This window comes from Thunnus thynnus, chromosome 17 (assembly GCF_963924715.1).
Source record: "Thunnus thynnus chromosome 17, fThuThy2.1, whole genome shotgun sequence".
Taxonomy (NCBI): Eukaryota; Metazoa; Chordata; class Actinopteri; order Scombriformes; family Scombridae; genus Thunnus; species Thunnus thynnus.
The window spans coordinates 2,801,565-2,816,438 of NC_089533.1; the positions used below are offsets into that span (position 1 = coordinate 2,801,565).

Here is a 14,874-nt window from a genome sequence, read left to right on the forward strand (position 1 = left end):
TAAAATGTCCTGCAGTTTTATCACTAAATACACTTAAAGTATCAAAACTAAGATTTTGAAACCTTTGAAAAAGATGATGGATATTTATATGTCTTGATTAAATGTTTTTGACCCTTTTGTTATGTTTAGTTGTATGATTTGTGTACAACCTTAAAAGAACTAAACATTGTTTTAAAAATAAAAATAAATAAGAGGATATTTAGCTTGTGTCAAGCTTTATTTATTTATTTAAAAAAAAAACAACTTTATTTAACCAACTAAAATACAAAAACTCATCTGAGTTTGACAATAAATAGAAATACATAAATAAATAATAACTGTAAAAATATACAAACAGTGTAGACACATGCTCAACATAATGGTACATAAAGAAACAAGGAAATGAATTTAAATAAATAGCAATTACAAAGAATGGTAAAATAAATGCGTCAAAGATTCTGGTTCATTTAATCGCGGTGTCGGTTTTTCCCACATTACACGAAGGCATCACCATATGATGGCAGTTTTCCCCTCACAGCGATAATTACCGTATCGGTACGATAATTTTGTACGATGCTCGATCAATAATGCCAAAAGTCCCATAATGTACGATGATTTGATCATTTTGTTACACTTGGTATTAGTTCAGGGCAACCTGTACGTGCTGCGTCCCACAAGTTGCGTCTATTGCTGCCTTCCAGTGCTGTGGGAAAATAAAAAACTCACATCTACAGCACAGGGGAAAGACACAACAAACTGGACAGTAGCCTGGATTTCCAGAGCAACATCTAAACGTCACACTATCAAAATAGCTTCTAGCGTGTATTTTTTCTCCGATATGCCTCCTTTTATACGATATTTTGATTCATATTTGTGACCGACTTTATGGCACGTCCGTGAATGCAGCACGTGTTGCAGCCGGAACAGGCAGCAGCAGCAGACCGTGTTTACTGAAATTACACATTTACGCCTCTTTGTTCTCTTCTTTATGACTCGCGTACGATAAATTTCCTCAAAATACGATAATTTTAACATCTCCTATCTAGCAACGCTGTTCCCAACATGACGTGAAGGCAGCACGAGATGTTGAATTTCCCCCACATGACGTGAAGGCAGCATCAGATGATGAGAGTGGGTCATCAGCTGCAGACAGTCAGGTGTGGTCGGCGGGACACTTTCCGAGCGGACACCACCGGGACAAAAACAACGTCTACCGCGGATCTGTAAACATGACCCACCGGAGGAGCACCGACTTCACCAAATGACCAAAGTGAGTTTCTTACATGAGCTGTTATAAACTTTCTGCGAGGGCTGAGAAGTTTTCTGACGTCTCGGTGTTGCAGGCAGGCAGGCAGGCAGGCAGGCCAGGCTCAGGCCCAGACACCGCAACTCAAATCTGGATAACAAATCTGGACGTTTTGAGGTTTTTTCTTGCTTATCGGCAGCAGCGCACATCTTATCAACCACAACTTAGCATTTATATGATTTTTTACGACCTCTTTATTATTCCGGTTGATATTGTCAGCGTTTAACTTATAGAAATTCGTAGTTAAATCGCTGTTTTTGCGGCTGCTGCGTTAACTGCCACCTACGGCGAACGTCTGGCTGCCGTTAACGTCTATAACCGTTGGACGTAAACTGTAGTTCAACGAGCTGAAAACACCGTGTCCGTGTTCCCAATGTGAGCCGAACCGAAAAACGTCTCTTTGAGTCGTTATTTACATATTCACACGGTTAACTGAAGGGCGACGACGACATTAATTAAAGCGATTTCCCGAAAAATCAGGGATTTCCGGGGGAAGTTTGTCGCAGCGTTCTTCCACACAAGGTGAGTTACTGGATAGTGTTTCCGCAGAGGGTCAAACTGACCTCCACACTTCAATGATCGATACTGATGTTCATTTATAACATGTTAGACAAGTCAATTTAATATCGATCTTTTTATTGAATGATTGTCCTGTAGCTACTGATCGATGCTTTTTTCTTGCGTTTGGAGGAATAATTGCGCCAAACTACGTTCACAATTTTGGCAAAAAAAATCGACTTGTTTATCAGCAAGTGCTCGTACTCCATGTTTAATGACTCGAGACGTTTTCTGAAACATTAATTATTAGTTATGTTTATCACACTTATGCACTAAATACTTCTTTTAGTTAATGATTTGCTGTATAAACACACAGCCTGGCGCAAACGGCAGTAAATAATGCTGAAAGTAGATGTTTTTATTGAAACAGAAGCAGTTTGAGGGATTCATTGGAAGCCGAATTTGAAGGAAAGCCAATACAAGACTGGACAAGATCTGTAATTATATTGTGCAGTGTGTTAACTTTTACTGACGTGCAAATAATCAGTAAATTGCACATTTTTTTTTAAAGCTGCGACTGGTGTTCCCTCCTTGGGATAAAACGCTGGCATTAGCAGCCTTTCCTGTTTTCATGGAAAACTGCCCCAACCTCAGTTAACCGAGCTCCTGCTGGTTAACTTCCCTCATTTAGCTCACAGTGAAGCTGTCAGGGAGGCTTCTGTTCGTGCTAACTTATAAGATGGGTGGCTGTGGATATGGAGTAAAGCAGGATGAGGAAGTTATATTTAGTGACTCAGCTGTTGTTTGAGGAGCAGGGAGGGGAAGGTAAGGAGGGGCAACACACAAACACACACACACACACACACACTGCAGACCACAATCAAACATTAAATGACAATCACAGTTGTGAGCTGTGTGACTGATGTGCTGTGATGTTGTCTAACCTCTTATTACAGTCTTCGTCTCTCTCTTGTCTTTTTGCTCTGCAGCTTTTTTTTTGAAAACGTGGGCTGAAGAAGCAAGAAGCCTCATCCTCATGTAATGAAACAGGGAACGGTTTTACCCAACCAACACAGGAATTGAAGTGAAAGTAAAGGATCAGCGCAAAGGAACCTCAGCAGATGTAACCACTACTGACCGAGCTGCAGTGAAAAAGAGGAACGGCTCAGTTTCTCGCTTCTTTTTTTTTTAAAAAAGGAGGAGGGGGGGATGGATTTAATGAGTTCAGGGCAATAACTGGATTTATAATCACTTGTCAAATCCATCTCATCATGGAGGGTTAGATGTGTGAGGTTCAGTGTTTTGTTTTTTTTTAAACGCACAGATCTCTGTGAAGACGCTCCGCATCCCGAAGGAGAAAGAAAGCACAACAACACCACAACCGACAGAACTGTGAATGTAAAAATCGATGAGTCGCCATAAGTTGGAAATCCCCCCCCCACCCCCTTCACAGGAGTCTCATCGGGTGGAACTGGAACTAAGGTGGAAGCACGCTGCCGCTCTCTCAGCTGTCAAGCATGAATCATAAGTGCGGCATGCTCCAGAAACGCCGCATGTTCTGCTGCCTGCTGCGGTTTCACTTTGAAACCAAAAGACGGTGATGTGAACTAAAACTCCAGGATAATAAAAAAAACACCCGACGACTTACAGAAAGAGCAGAAACTCATGTGGAAATGTCCTCTAATTGGCTATTTGGGAATGATTTTTGGACAAACTCTTGTGCTGTTTTGATCTGGTAGCATTCAGAGGCGGGAGGAAAAACAAACAAACAAACAAACAAACATAAAGACAAAGTGGGAGAGAAGGAATATCACCTCCTATGAAACTGATCTTACTCGGGATTTCAGTGAGAAGCCTTCCACATGGCGGGGAAGGACTACAATCATCTCTTTAAGCTGCTCATCATTGGAGACTCCAGTTAGTGCTTTTTTGATTCATTTAACATTTAAACACAACAGCTTTATGTTTGTTATTGACGTCGTAGCGGCTGCTGGTGATGGACGGCGTTTTACTGAAAAGTGTTCCACAACCACCTCAGATGTTCCTAATAGTAAATTTGAGCATCTAAAACAGGAGACGCAACCTGTTTCAGAGCAGAGATGGAGGGAAATAACGTTAATGATGATATTAGTTTGATGCGTCGCTGTGTGTGTCCGACACCAGGAATATTTTAGATTTTATGGATTCAGACTTTCTTGTTCTTACAGTTCTTATCAAATCAGAGTTCCAGTGAATAATTTGAGATAAAACGGAACATAAACAGATTTATTTTCATCAGATTTCGGCTGCTGTTAACAGTTATGGTATTTTTTTTGAAGAGCTGAGTTTAGACAGAAACTTAAAGGTGCAGTTTGTAGAATTTAGCGGCATCTAGTGGAACGGACTTGACCTTAGAATGAGCCTTTATATCCACAGAGCGAGCGGATCCTCTTCCACAGAGCCGCCATGTTTCTACGGTAGCCCAGAACAGACAAACCAAACACATTCAGCTGGTGTCAATCTGCAACCTCACCACTAGATGCCACTAAAACCTACACACTGGTCCTTTAATCATCTGCAATTATTTTGGTTTAATTATTGGAATTAAATTTACTTAAATGACAACACAGTGCAGCTGGTGGAAACTGGTTCCAGTACAGTGAGTAACAACACAGAACAACATTTCCATTCAGACTGATTGATTGTGAAACGTCCTGGTTGGAGTCGTAGCGCCTCCTGGAGGAGCTGGATGAGGATTGTTGGTTTTTGACTGTTTGAAGTGTTCTGGTTGCTTCGCTGCTTCTTTGATGAGTGCGATTTGTGTCTAAAGTTGATGATTAATAGGTTTGGATGTATTGAGCTGCAGATTATTGTCTGTGCAGCAGTAACTGCTTGAATTAACCTGTTTAATGTGTTTCCTGTTATACGATATGAAGTGTATAAAGGTTGTGTCGTCTGCATAGATGTTAACAGCTGTGCTGGGATGTGAGTTAAGGTTTGTTTTTTGTTTTTTTTGTGCAAACATTTGATGTTTGCAGCTTCTCAAATACGAAGATCTGATGCTTTCTCTCGTCTAACATCGTAGTAAACTAAATATTTTTGGGTTTTGGATTGTTGGTCAGACAAAAAAAGACTTTATCTTGGAAACTTTGAGCTTTTTTCACAGTTTTCTGCCGATTAATTGATATTAAATCTCGCCATGAACAAGTCGAACCTCGGCTGTTGAATGTTCTGGTACGTTATGACCAAGAACATTTAAAAAAAAAAAAAAAGAAGTCTTGTACTTTTAAACCTGCTGCAGGAAATGCTGAGTCGTTTAGATCACCTTCCTGCCGGCATTCAGATGTTTTCGCACACTGATTAGACTTCACTGTGTCACTGCTGTCTACTGTGAGACGGAGCTGCAGTTTTAACACAGTAGAAGAAGAGATTCAGTGAGTAACATACATCATGCCCCCCCCCCATACATTAGTGACCAGTCGTCATTAATCAACTCTGCACTCTGTTTTACATTTAACTTGTGAAATACTGTTTATGTACGAGGTGGATACTTCATGATATTATTTTTCTTTAGAGTATTTCCTGTAGTATTTCCTCTAATTATTCCAGCAGTGGAGGAAATACTCAGATCCTTTATTTCAGTAAAAGTATCATTACTACAATAAAAATGTAAAAGTCCTGCATGAAAAATCCTATTTAGGTAAAAGTGTAATAGTATTACCAGTTAAATTTACTTAAAGTACTAAAGTAAAAGTACTCATCTTGCAGAAAATCCTGCCATGACTGATTATATTGAATATATTCAGTGAAGTACAACATCAACACTGATGAGTCAGTGCATCAGCAGCGTTTTTACAGTCGTAGCTGTTTGAGGTGGAGCCGGTTTGAACCGCTTTGAGAGGGTCACAAGATAAATCTGAGCGGTCTCGAGATGAATGATTGGGTAGGAAAGAAGAAAAAGCAAAGTTCTGTTACATAAACTTGGTTTCATTTTTCAGAACTTCTCTGTAATCTTTGCATTTTTTGTGAGAGTTTTTACCTCTTCGGGCCTCAGACGGTTAGTTATTTGAAACCACGTGAGGGGAACTGCAAACAACTCATAGACATCTGAAACACGATACACAATGACTTTTAGAAAGTACAATATCTCCCTCTGAAATGCAGTGGAGTGGAAGTATAAACAAATAGAAATACTCAAGTAAAGTACAAGTACCTTTTTTTTTTAAATCATGCTTATGTACAGTATTTGAGTAAAGATATTGTTCGGTATCATTTGTCAGCAGAAGTCACAGGTTTCAGTTTATGAAGATGTTTTCCATGATGGTTCAGCCTCGTAACGATCCGTTTAAACGATTTAACCAGCTGTGTTATTTTATTAATGTGCTCAAAAATACTTTTGACTCATCAGATGGCCAGAAAGTGACGTTTGTTGCCTTCGGGGCTCATAAAAGTGTGAAATTATGATGATTTCCTCCAGGATGAGTATTTAACACGTCAGCAGTACCGTAAATACGAGGTGTTCGGTCTTTTTACAAGTTTATATGCAAGAATTCTGCATTTTTAAAGATGCGTTTGAGAAATTATCGTATCGTTTTGTGAATTACTCTTTGATTCTCACCTTGCTGCTGGATTCTGGTTTGTCTAGTTGTTATCGAACAAGTCGCCACTGGTTCAAACGGGGCAGTTTTCAGCTTTAGGGATGTGTGAGCCTCTTTTTTTTTTTCTTTTTTTTTTAAATCACACTGTTCAAGCTCACTCATTTCCTCTAAGAGTTTCACCTCTGCCCTTGTTTCTTGTTTGTTTCGCTTTTGTTATCCTTTCAACATTCCCGAGACGAAGCTGTCTTTGGTTTCGTCTTTCTGAGATTTAAACCTGAGACAAAACTAGTTTATCTGGTTCCGATTGGTCACATTATTTTCCTCAGATTGAGTTATTTGTTAATCTTATCCCTGTTGATCTCTGTTTCTCTCTCTCTCTCAGATGTGGGGAAAAGCAGCCTTCTGCTGCGCTTTGCAGACAACTCCTTCTCTGGTGAGTCATTACAGCGTCTGCCACAGCAGGAAATCCAACAAAACTGGTCCAGAAACCTCAGTGACACACATTAGACTTTACTTTCAGGCAGAGAATTACAAGTATTTTATCAAATCACGTCATCTCATCTCCTCCAGGGTTTAGCAGAGCTGTTCTAACCTGTCAGGAGCTCCAGAAGGAGGCACATTATTGGACAGAATGCTCATATTTTGGTGGAAAGGTGGACATGAATGTGGAAAATTTGATATAGAATGACAGATATCCTCTCCAAAGAGATGGATTGGATAAAATAATAATGATAATAACAAACTTTATTTTTATAGCTCCTGTCAGAACCCGAGATTACAAAACGATTTACAACATAATTACAAAATAAATCTAAACGGGAGGAGTGGAAGCGTGTACGATGGTTTCCTTGTCTCTAAAGCTCAGACTTGAATGGATTTAGATGATATTTCTAAAGATGATAGAAACAAAATTGGACGACCTTGTAGCTCAAAAATGAGGCGGAACTCAAACAGTCCACCGAGGTTTCTCTGAAGGTGGACGGGTTTTACTGGTACGTATAACTGGGTATCATCTGCATAGAGATGTCTGTGAATGATGCGGCCAAGTGGGAGCACATGCAGTGAGAATAAAAATGGCTCCAGGATGGACTCTTGGAGGACTACGAATGGTACCAGAGGAGATGAAACGTGATCACTTCACATCCACAAAGCTGCATCCACTTTGCCCAAAAACAAATTCCTGTAACTTCCAGTTAAAGCTTCTGCTCACCACACCGGTGCTTTTGGTTATTTTGGCTAACACTGGGACGCTCTGGACACTAAATACATTATACATACATCCTGCACGAACAGCTGCAACAAAACTAACGAGAGACAGAGGGAGAGAGATGTCTAATTAGCCAAAATAAGTGAAAACACCTCTGTGTGTGTGTGTGTGGGCTTTAATTGGAAACAGTCATAATACAAAAGCGAATTTCACTAATTGGTAACTTCTTTGAACCATCGCTATCCTGAACATGTTTTATTTCCCCAAGTACAGATGATTTGACACATCACAGTATTTGTTACCTTGCGACGCAGCTGGATTCTTCAGATCACGCGAGAATCCGTCTCGTCGGGCTTCAAGTTAATGCGTTTCAGCGTCCTGCGAGGATTGTCACATGATCTCGAAAATCCAGCTGCGTGGACGTACTCGAGACTGATAGACTGTGATAGATGGTTCGTCCAAAGTTCCTTCCCTTCTCTTAACAGTTTCCAAGGACGGCGTCTCAGATGGTTCAGCGTAACAAACAAACAGACTAGCTAACGTACAGCGTTAGCAAATCTACCCATCAGAAGTCATTTCAGATCTTTCTTTTTCGTCCCGTAAGAGGAAATGAAATTCTTTTTGCAGCAAAGCAACAATTTAAAAAGTGCTGGATGATTCGTGCGACTCAGACAAAAATAAGGATGTATGTTAAAAATCAAGGAAAACATTAACGAGAAGAAGCAGAAGAAGAAGTGCTGATCTGTGTGAGGAAGCAAGAGACAGTTTATTAGAACTAAGAGAATTTATTACTCATGAGATGAACTCTGCAAGATGTAGTAAACATTTACAACATACAGTCACTCTGGTTTACGCTTCCTCTATTCTTTTAGTTTAGTGATGTTAGAAATCTGCTGAATGATGCTTTATGTCAACAACGAGGTCAGAGAGTAAAGTTTTATCTTATTGGCCAAAAAAATGAAACTCAGGTTGTTAAAAAAATAATTTTCTGCTAAACGTTTGTGCCGACAAGCTGAATCTTAATATGATGCGTTCAGATACAGTCCAGTCTGCTGGTTGTCTGCTGGTTGTCTGCTGGTTGTCTGTTGGTTGTCTGGTTGTCTGCTGGTTGTCTGTTGGTTGTCTGGTTGTCTGTTGGTTGTCTGTTGGTTGTCTGGTTGTCTGTTGGTTGTCTGCTGGTTGTCTATTGGTTGTCTGCTGGTTGTCTGTTGGTTGTCTGCTGGTTGTCTGCTGGTTGTCTGCTGGTTGTCTGTTGGTTGTCTGTTGGTTGTCTGCTGGTTGTCTGCTGGTTGTCTGCTGGTTGTCTGTATGTTCTCTGAAGGTCGTCTTGTCTCCTGCAGGCAGCTACATCACCACCATCGGCGTCGACTTTAAGATCCGAACAGTGGACATCGACGGGGAGCGAGTCAAGCTGCAGATCTGGGACACGGCGGGACAGGAGAGATTCAGAACCATCACATCAACGTAATAAACTCCAGATCACGATACCAGTTCATCATTTATATCTCGTCTGGTAAATTAAACTGAATGTACAGGTGTGTTATGATAATTCATTCTGTGTCTGCAGGTATTACAGAAACACACACGGTGTCATTATTGTTTACGACGTGACGAATCCGGAGTCGTTTGTAAATGTTAAGAGGTGGTTAAATGAAATCTCCCAGAACTGTGACAGCGTCTGCAAGATCCTGGGTGAGTTCACTGAGTTGTTAGTTTTTTAATCAATAATCGTAGTTTTGTATCTTCTTCTTGTAGGATAAATTCATCTATGGGATTTGTTAAAGATATATATATATATATATATATATATATATATATCAAAACGTTGGTTTTGGCTTCTTGGTCGATGTCACCTTGGAAACTATAACAGGCTTTTTTTGATATTTTTTGACATCTTATAGACCAAATGATCAATCAATTAAATGAGGAAAATAATCAGCAGATTAATCTGCATTAATTAATGAAAATACTTGTCAGTTGTTGTTTTATCTGTTTCATTTGTTCGTTATTCCTGATGAGTTGGTGTATTTCCAGTGTTTTTGTTCATAGTTTCAGTTTGACGGTTATTTTGTTCACTTCCTTTAATCAGCTGATCTGTTCTCCAGTAGAAGGTCCCGTCACACATTAATGAGTATGAATGATTCCTCTCAGCTCTGCCGTCTGAGAGATTAGTTGAAAATAAAAGTTAAAATAGTAACAGTAGCCTCAAAAACAAAGAGTGGACTTTCAGAGGGTTTTTTTTTTCATGAGTATATTATCAAAACGTCTGGAGCAGAACTTCTGAAATTCGTCCTAAAAGTACAGAAATGAAGATGTGATGTTCTCTGCTTCTCTCAGTGGGAAACAAGAACGACGACCCTGCCAGGAAGCAGGTGGATACCCAGGATGCAATGCGTTTCGGGGAGTCGGTGGGAGTTCGAGTGTTCGAGACGAGTGCCAAAGAGAACATAAACGTAGAAGAGGTGACGTCGACATTTATAAACCAATAAAGTAATTTAGTTTTAATGTATGAACCATAAAGACCCGTTCAGCCTGAATCTGGTCTGCAGAGAAGCTGATTTTAATTCAGACACTCAATGTTTTATACAAGTTAGACTGTTCTCTAGATTTTCATATTTGAGAACACAAACATCCAGTGTTGGAAAGTAACTAAGTACATTTACTCAAGTACAGTTTTGAGGTATTTGTACTTTACTTGAGTATTTCCATGTGATGCTACTTTCTACATTTTAGAGGGAAATATTGTACTTTCTACTCCACTACATTTATTTGACAGCTTTAGTTACTTTTCAGATGAAGATTTGACACAATGGATAATATAACAAGCTTTTAAAATACAACACATTGTTAAAGATGAAACCAGTGGTTTCCAACCTTTTTGGCTTTTGACGTCTTACAAAAAGCAGTGTGTAGTCGGGGTCACATTTCACATGTCTATGAGTTGTTAACAGCTCCACCAAATAGTGATTTTTCCCTCTAAACTTCTCACATGCTTTCATTTCAATAAATGTTCAAATGATCCAATATTTCAGCAAAAATCAAAGATTAGAGAAAAAGTCCAAAAACTGAAAACAGATTTGTGTATCAGAACTTTGTTTTTTTCTTCTTTCCTCTCCCATTAATCATCTCACCACCCCTCAGATTTATCTGCTGACCCTTTGGAGGGGCCCGACCCCTAGGTTGGGAACCACTGGACTAAACTAGCTAACTGTATATAAAGTAGTGTAAACTAGCTCCACCTCCAGCAGCTACAACAGTAACATGCTGCTCTAACACTGATGCTTCACTATTAATAATCTAATGATGTCATATATAATAATATATCAGTCAGAGGGACCAAACCACTACTTTTACTGCAATACTTTAACTACATCAAGCTCATAATACTTATGTACTTTTACTGCAATACTTTAACTACATCAAGCTCATAATACTTATGTACTTTTACTGCAATACTTTAACTACATCAAGCTCATAATACTTATGTACTTTTACTGCAATACTTTAACTACATCAAGCTCATAATACTTATGTACTTTTACTGTAGTAGGATTTTTACGTTGCTGTATTTGTACTTCTACTGCAGTAAAGGATCTGAATATTTCTTCCTCTGCTGCAAACTTCAGGGGTCAAAAGATCACGTTCAGACATTTCTGAAGTCTCATTGTTTTTGTGTTTTTGTTCCTGCGTTCAGATGTTCATGGCCTTCACCCACATGGTGCTCCGGGCCAAGAAGCAGAGCCAGAACCGAGCCGAGAGGGAACGAGAGCGGGAGAAAGACACAGTCAACATCAACGCGCAGAGAGACCGGGACCGCAGGAAGAGAGGGAAGAAATGCTGCTGAGACCCAAAACGAGACACCAAAAGCCACGACGGCGCTGTCGCTTACCGCTCGCACAAAAAAAAAGAAAAAAAAAAAGCATTCAAACAAGATTGGGAAACCCCGTGCCTTAGGAGAGAAAAGTGTTTCAAACTGCAGACGTGAATGTTAGAAACTGTGCGGTTCACTATTTACTATGCCAAGTTAGACCACAACAGGCTGCAGGTCACCGAGGCCGAGGGATTCAGTCTGTCAGCGCTGACTGCATGCCGAGTTAAAGGACCAGTCTGCTGGGTTTTGTTGTTTGTTTTTTTTGCTTGATTCAGCCTCTTTTACTACAGATCACATTTAACGCAGCTGCAGTGTTTCAGGTGGTTTAGTTGTTGGAGGAGTCGGTTTCTCTCTTCTCGCCTCTACAGCCAGAAATCTGCAAACCAACATCCCAGATCCTCAGGACATATGAACGTCTGCCAGAGGATGAGTCTTGATATTTCAGATGACCTCTGACCTTTTCTTTAGCTAACATTCCCACTAAAATTAATCATTTTATTGATTAAACATCAGAAAACAGGCCAAACACACTAGAACCAATATAATATCCTGTTTAATTCTACGTGAGACAAAGAAAAGCTGAAATTTGATAAATTTGACTTATTAATGATCAAAATTGACTTAAAATTTCAACCGTAGTTTCCACAAGTCTCCACTCAGACTGTCATGAAGTTCTGTGTGGAGACATAATCATATTCTCCAGACTATTAGTCTCAGTGACCTTCAGACAAGTTCGATTTTCCACGTAAAGAAAAGGACAAACTACAGTTTTATCCAGCTTGTTTGAGACTCCAGAAACGACTAAAACCTCACTTTTATTCTCAGTGAATCATTTAGTTTATTTAACATCAGAAAAAAGGTAAACGTCATCAAATTTGGGTCTTTTTTTTTTTTTTTAGCTTGAAAAGTGAGAAAATGAACCGTACTGATGACATAAAGTTAAATTTAATCCATTTACAGATTGATAAACTATTAACAAACTTTACATCGTGCCTGAATCATCCGTGTGTTTGACGCTTTTAGCCGCCGCCGGTGATATTTGGTTCGAGACAATCCTTCACAGAGTCTAACTCTAAGTGCAGATTGATGTGAAAAGCCGCACGACGATAACTCGACCGTGATGTAATCAGACACGAGACGTTTCACATCTCTTCTTCTTCTCAGCCTTTATAAAAAGGATCATTATTAAATCTAGAATCCTGTTGTCCGCTGTGGTCGTAAACGTTAAGTGTGATCGTGGTGAACGAGCTAAAACATGCAAAAAACGGCGTCATGGTCCTTTAACTTTGCACTAGTGAAACCACTGTTACATGCCGACATGTTTTTTTGTTGTTTTGTTTTTAATCCAGTGTAAGTATCTGACCACTGAAAGGGAACTCTGGTTACAGTCGCTACTAAATCGTAACTTAGACGCACTAACAGGTGTGAAGAGTGACGTTCGTCTGTTTGCCTTAAGATGAGGCCAGTAATCCACGACTACGCTGTGTGTAACCTCGACACGACACGACGAGCCCCAAACGTTCAACAGTCAGTCATTACTATGTTGTGTGTTTTTTTTTTTTTTAAATGTAAATCTGTTGTGTAGCAAATGTGTCCAAAACTCCAAATAAAGCAATAAATCCAGAGAGAGTCTGTGTCAATAATATAATTAATGTACAAATAAAAGCTTCTCATGAGGAGGATCAACACTTTTACACACAAAGAAGCAAGTTGAAGCTTCACTAATTACAAATTTAACACTTTAATCCCAGATTTTCTCCTGATTTGTGTTCCAGCAGTTAATACAAGAGTTAAAGGTTAGAGTCTTAAACCAACAGTCAGCTGTCTAAATGAACAGTGAAATATGTTTTTCTTGCTGTAATCATTCCTCCTGTTCATACTGACCATTAGAAGATCCCTTCATAATGACCTTACAATGGAAGTGATGGAGGACAAAATCCACAGTCCTCCTTCTGTGCAAAAATGTATTTCAAAGTTTATCTGAAGCTAATATGAAGCTTCAGCGTCCAAATGAGTCAAATCAAGTAGATATCTTTCAATGTTACAGTCTTTGTAGTGCCAAAGTTCCTCTTTTTGTTACTATACTTCCACCTGCAGCTCAACAGGGAAACACTGTCCGAGGAAACACAAAGAGGGAATTTGATGCTAAAAAGACTGTAAATGTGTCAGATATCCACTTGATATGACTAACTCAGACTGATGAAGCTGAATAGAAGCTTCACACAGACTTTTAAATGACAAAACTGTGGATTTTATCCTCCATCACTTCCACTGAAAGCACATTTGAAGGATCTTTTAATATCCAGTATGAACAGGAGGAATGATTACAGCGAGGAAAAACCTCTTTCACTGTTACTATGGACACCTGACTGCTGTTTTCAGGTACTTGAATAAATAGTGAACGTGTCCTTTAACTGAACCCTCAGATGTTTCATCAGGCGTCGTACTGACAAACATCTTCAGGATAAAAGTTGCTTCTAACTGGTCGAGTTTGGAGAAACCAGTCTTCAGTCTGAGAGACTCACTGGGACCAGCTCATACGCTGCAGGTCATGTTGGGATTTTGGGAAAAACTGAATGATAATGAACTTTGTAAAGTTTATTTGATGGCAGGTGAGTTAATAAATGAGGGATGTTTTAAACTGTGACTCTGGAAAAATGCAGTTTGGATCACTGACGGACTTTTAACATAACGGCTGTTCTTCATCAAACCTCGACGTGATTAAAGTGAACGTTGAATAATCACAGACTGACGGAGACGTAAAAGCTGTTAAATGAATGTTTCAGTCAGCTGCTGTTATCAGTCACATTATAAACTGAAGCAGCTAAACTATCAAAATAAAACTTCCTGTTCAGATTTAATATGAATGAAAACGAGCTTTAAGTGTAGAAACATCTGAACAGTTTGTATAAAGTTGTGGATAAATGATAGTTTAAATATCTGAATGTTGTAAACTGTTATGTCTAATTTAACCAATATAATAATTCAAATGGATCATTTAGATTTATGAATAAACAGTTAAAATATTGAACTCAAAGCAGCTGATAGATGCTCAGGGATGATTTAATGATTATATGAAATAAGTAAATTTTTATGTAACTATCAGTGTTAAATCACATGAATCAGTTCAAATAAACACATTTGTAGCATGACGGTGGGTGTCAGTGAAGGGGGGGGGGGCTGAGGGGGAACATCTGCTTTAGAGCATCCAGCTGCTGCAGAAAAAATGCAGCAACGTTTGGGAATAAAGAGTCTTAAATGTGCCTTCAGAGACAGATTCTGTGTTTCAGACTGTAGATAAATGTTAAACCTGCAGCGTTAATATAATAACTGCTGAACTCCACAGCTGGAAACTTTTCACGCTTCTGCAATGAAATGAAAAAAACAGAGACGGAAGGAAATGTGCAGCAGTCGATTCAGTTCAGACAAACACACG

General features: G+C 39.2%; 1 protein-coding gene across 2 annotated transcripts; it reads left to right on the forward strand.

Moving 5' to 3' along the window:
• Positions 1–931: 931 nt before the first annotated feature.
• Positions 932–13,067, forward strand: si:dkey-16l2.16 (ras-related protein Rab-35). Of its 2 annotated transcripts, none has more exons than XM_067616202.1 (7): positions 932–1,249; positions 2,773–3,700; positions 6,743–6,793; positions 8,908–9,031; positions 9,135–9,259; positions 9,905–10,029; positions 11,262–13,067. In XM_067616202.1, exons 2-7 carry the CDS (start codon positions 3,646–3,648, stop codon positions 11,409–11,411), a joined length of 630 nt encoding a protein of 209 aa, XP_067472303.1. In that variant the 5' UTR covers positions 932–1,249; positions 2,773–3,645; the 3' UTR covers positions 11,412–13,067. The 2 variants fall into 2 exon arrangements, with proteins under 2 accessions (XP_067472303.1, XP_067472304.1); XM_067616203.1 differs by lacking the exon at positions 932–1,249 and adding an exon at positions 1,629–1,807.
• The last annotated feature ends 1,807 nt before the right edge of the window (positions 13,068–14,874 follow it).

What these genes read in the sequence shown, in the direction of transcription:
- si:dkey-16l2.16 (XM_067616202.1), top strand. Translation starts at nt 3,646, where the DNA reads ATGGCGGGGAAGGACTACAATCATCTCTTTAAGCTGCTCATCATTGGA. An exon ending in TGCAGACAACTCCTTCTCTG is followed by an intron (nt 6,794 to 8,907) that starts GTGAGTCATTAC and finishes TGTCTCCTGCAG; the next exon opens with GCAGCTACATCACCACCATC. An exon ending in AGAACATAAACGTAGAAGAG is followed by an intron (nt 10,030 to 11,261) that starts GTGACGTCGACA and finishes TCCTGCGTTCAG; the next exon opens with ATGTTCATGGCCTTCACCCA.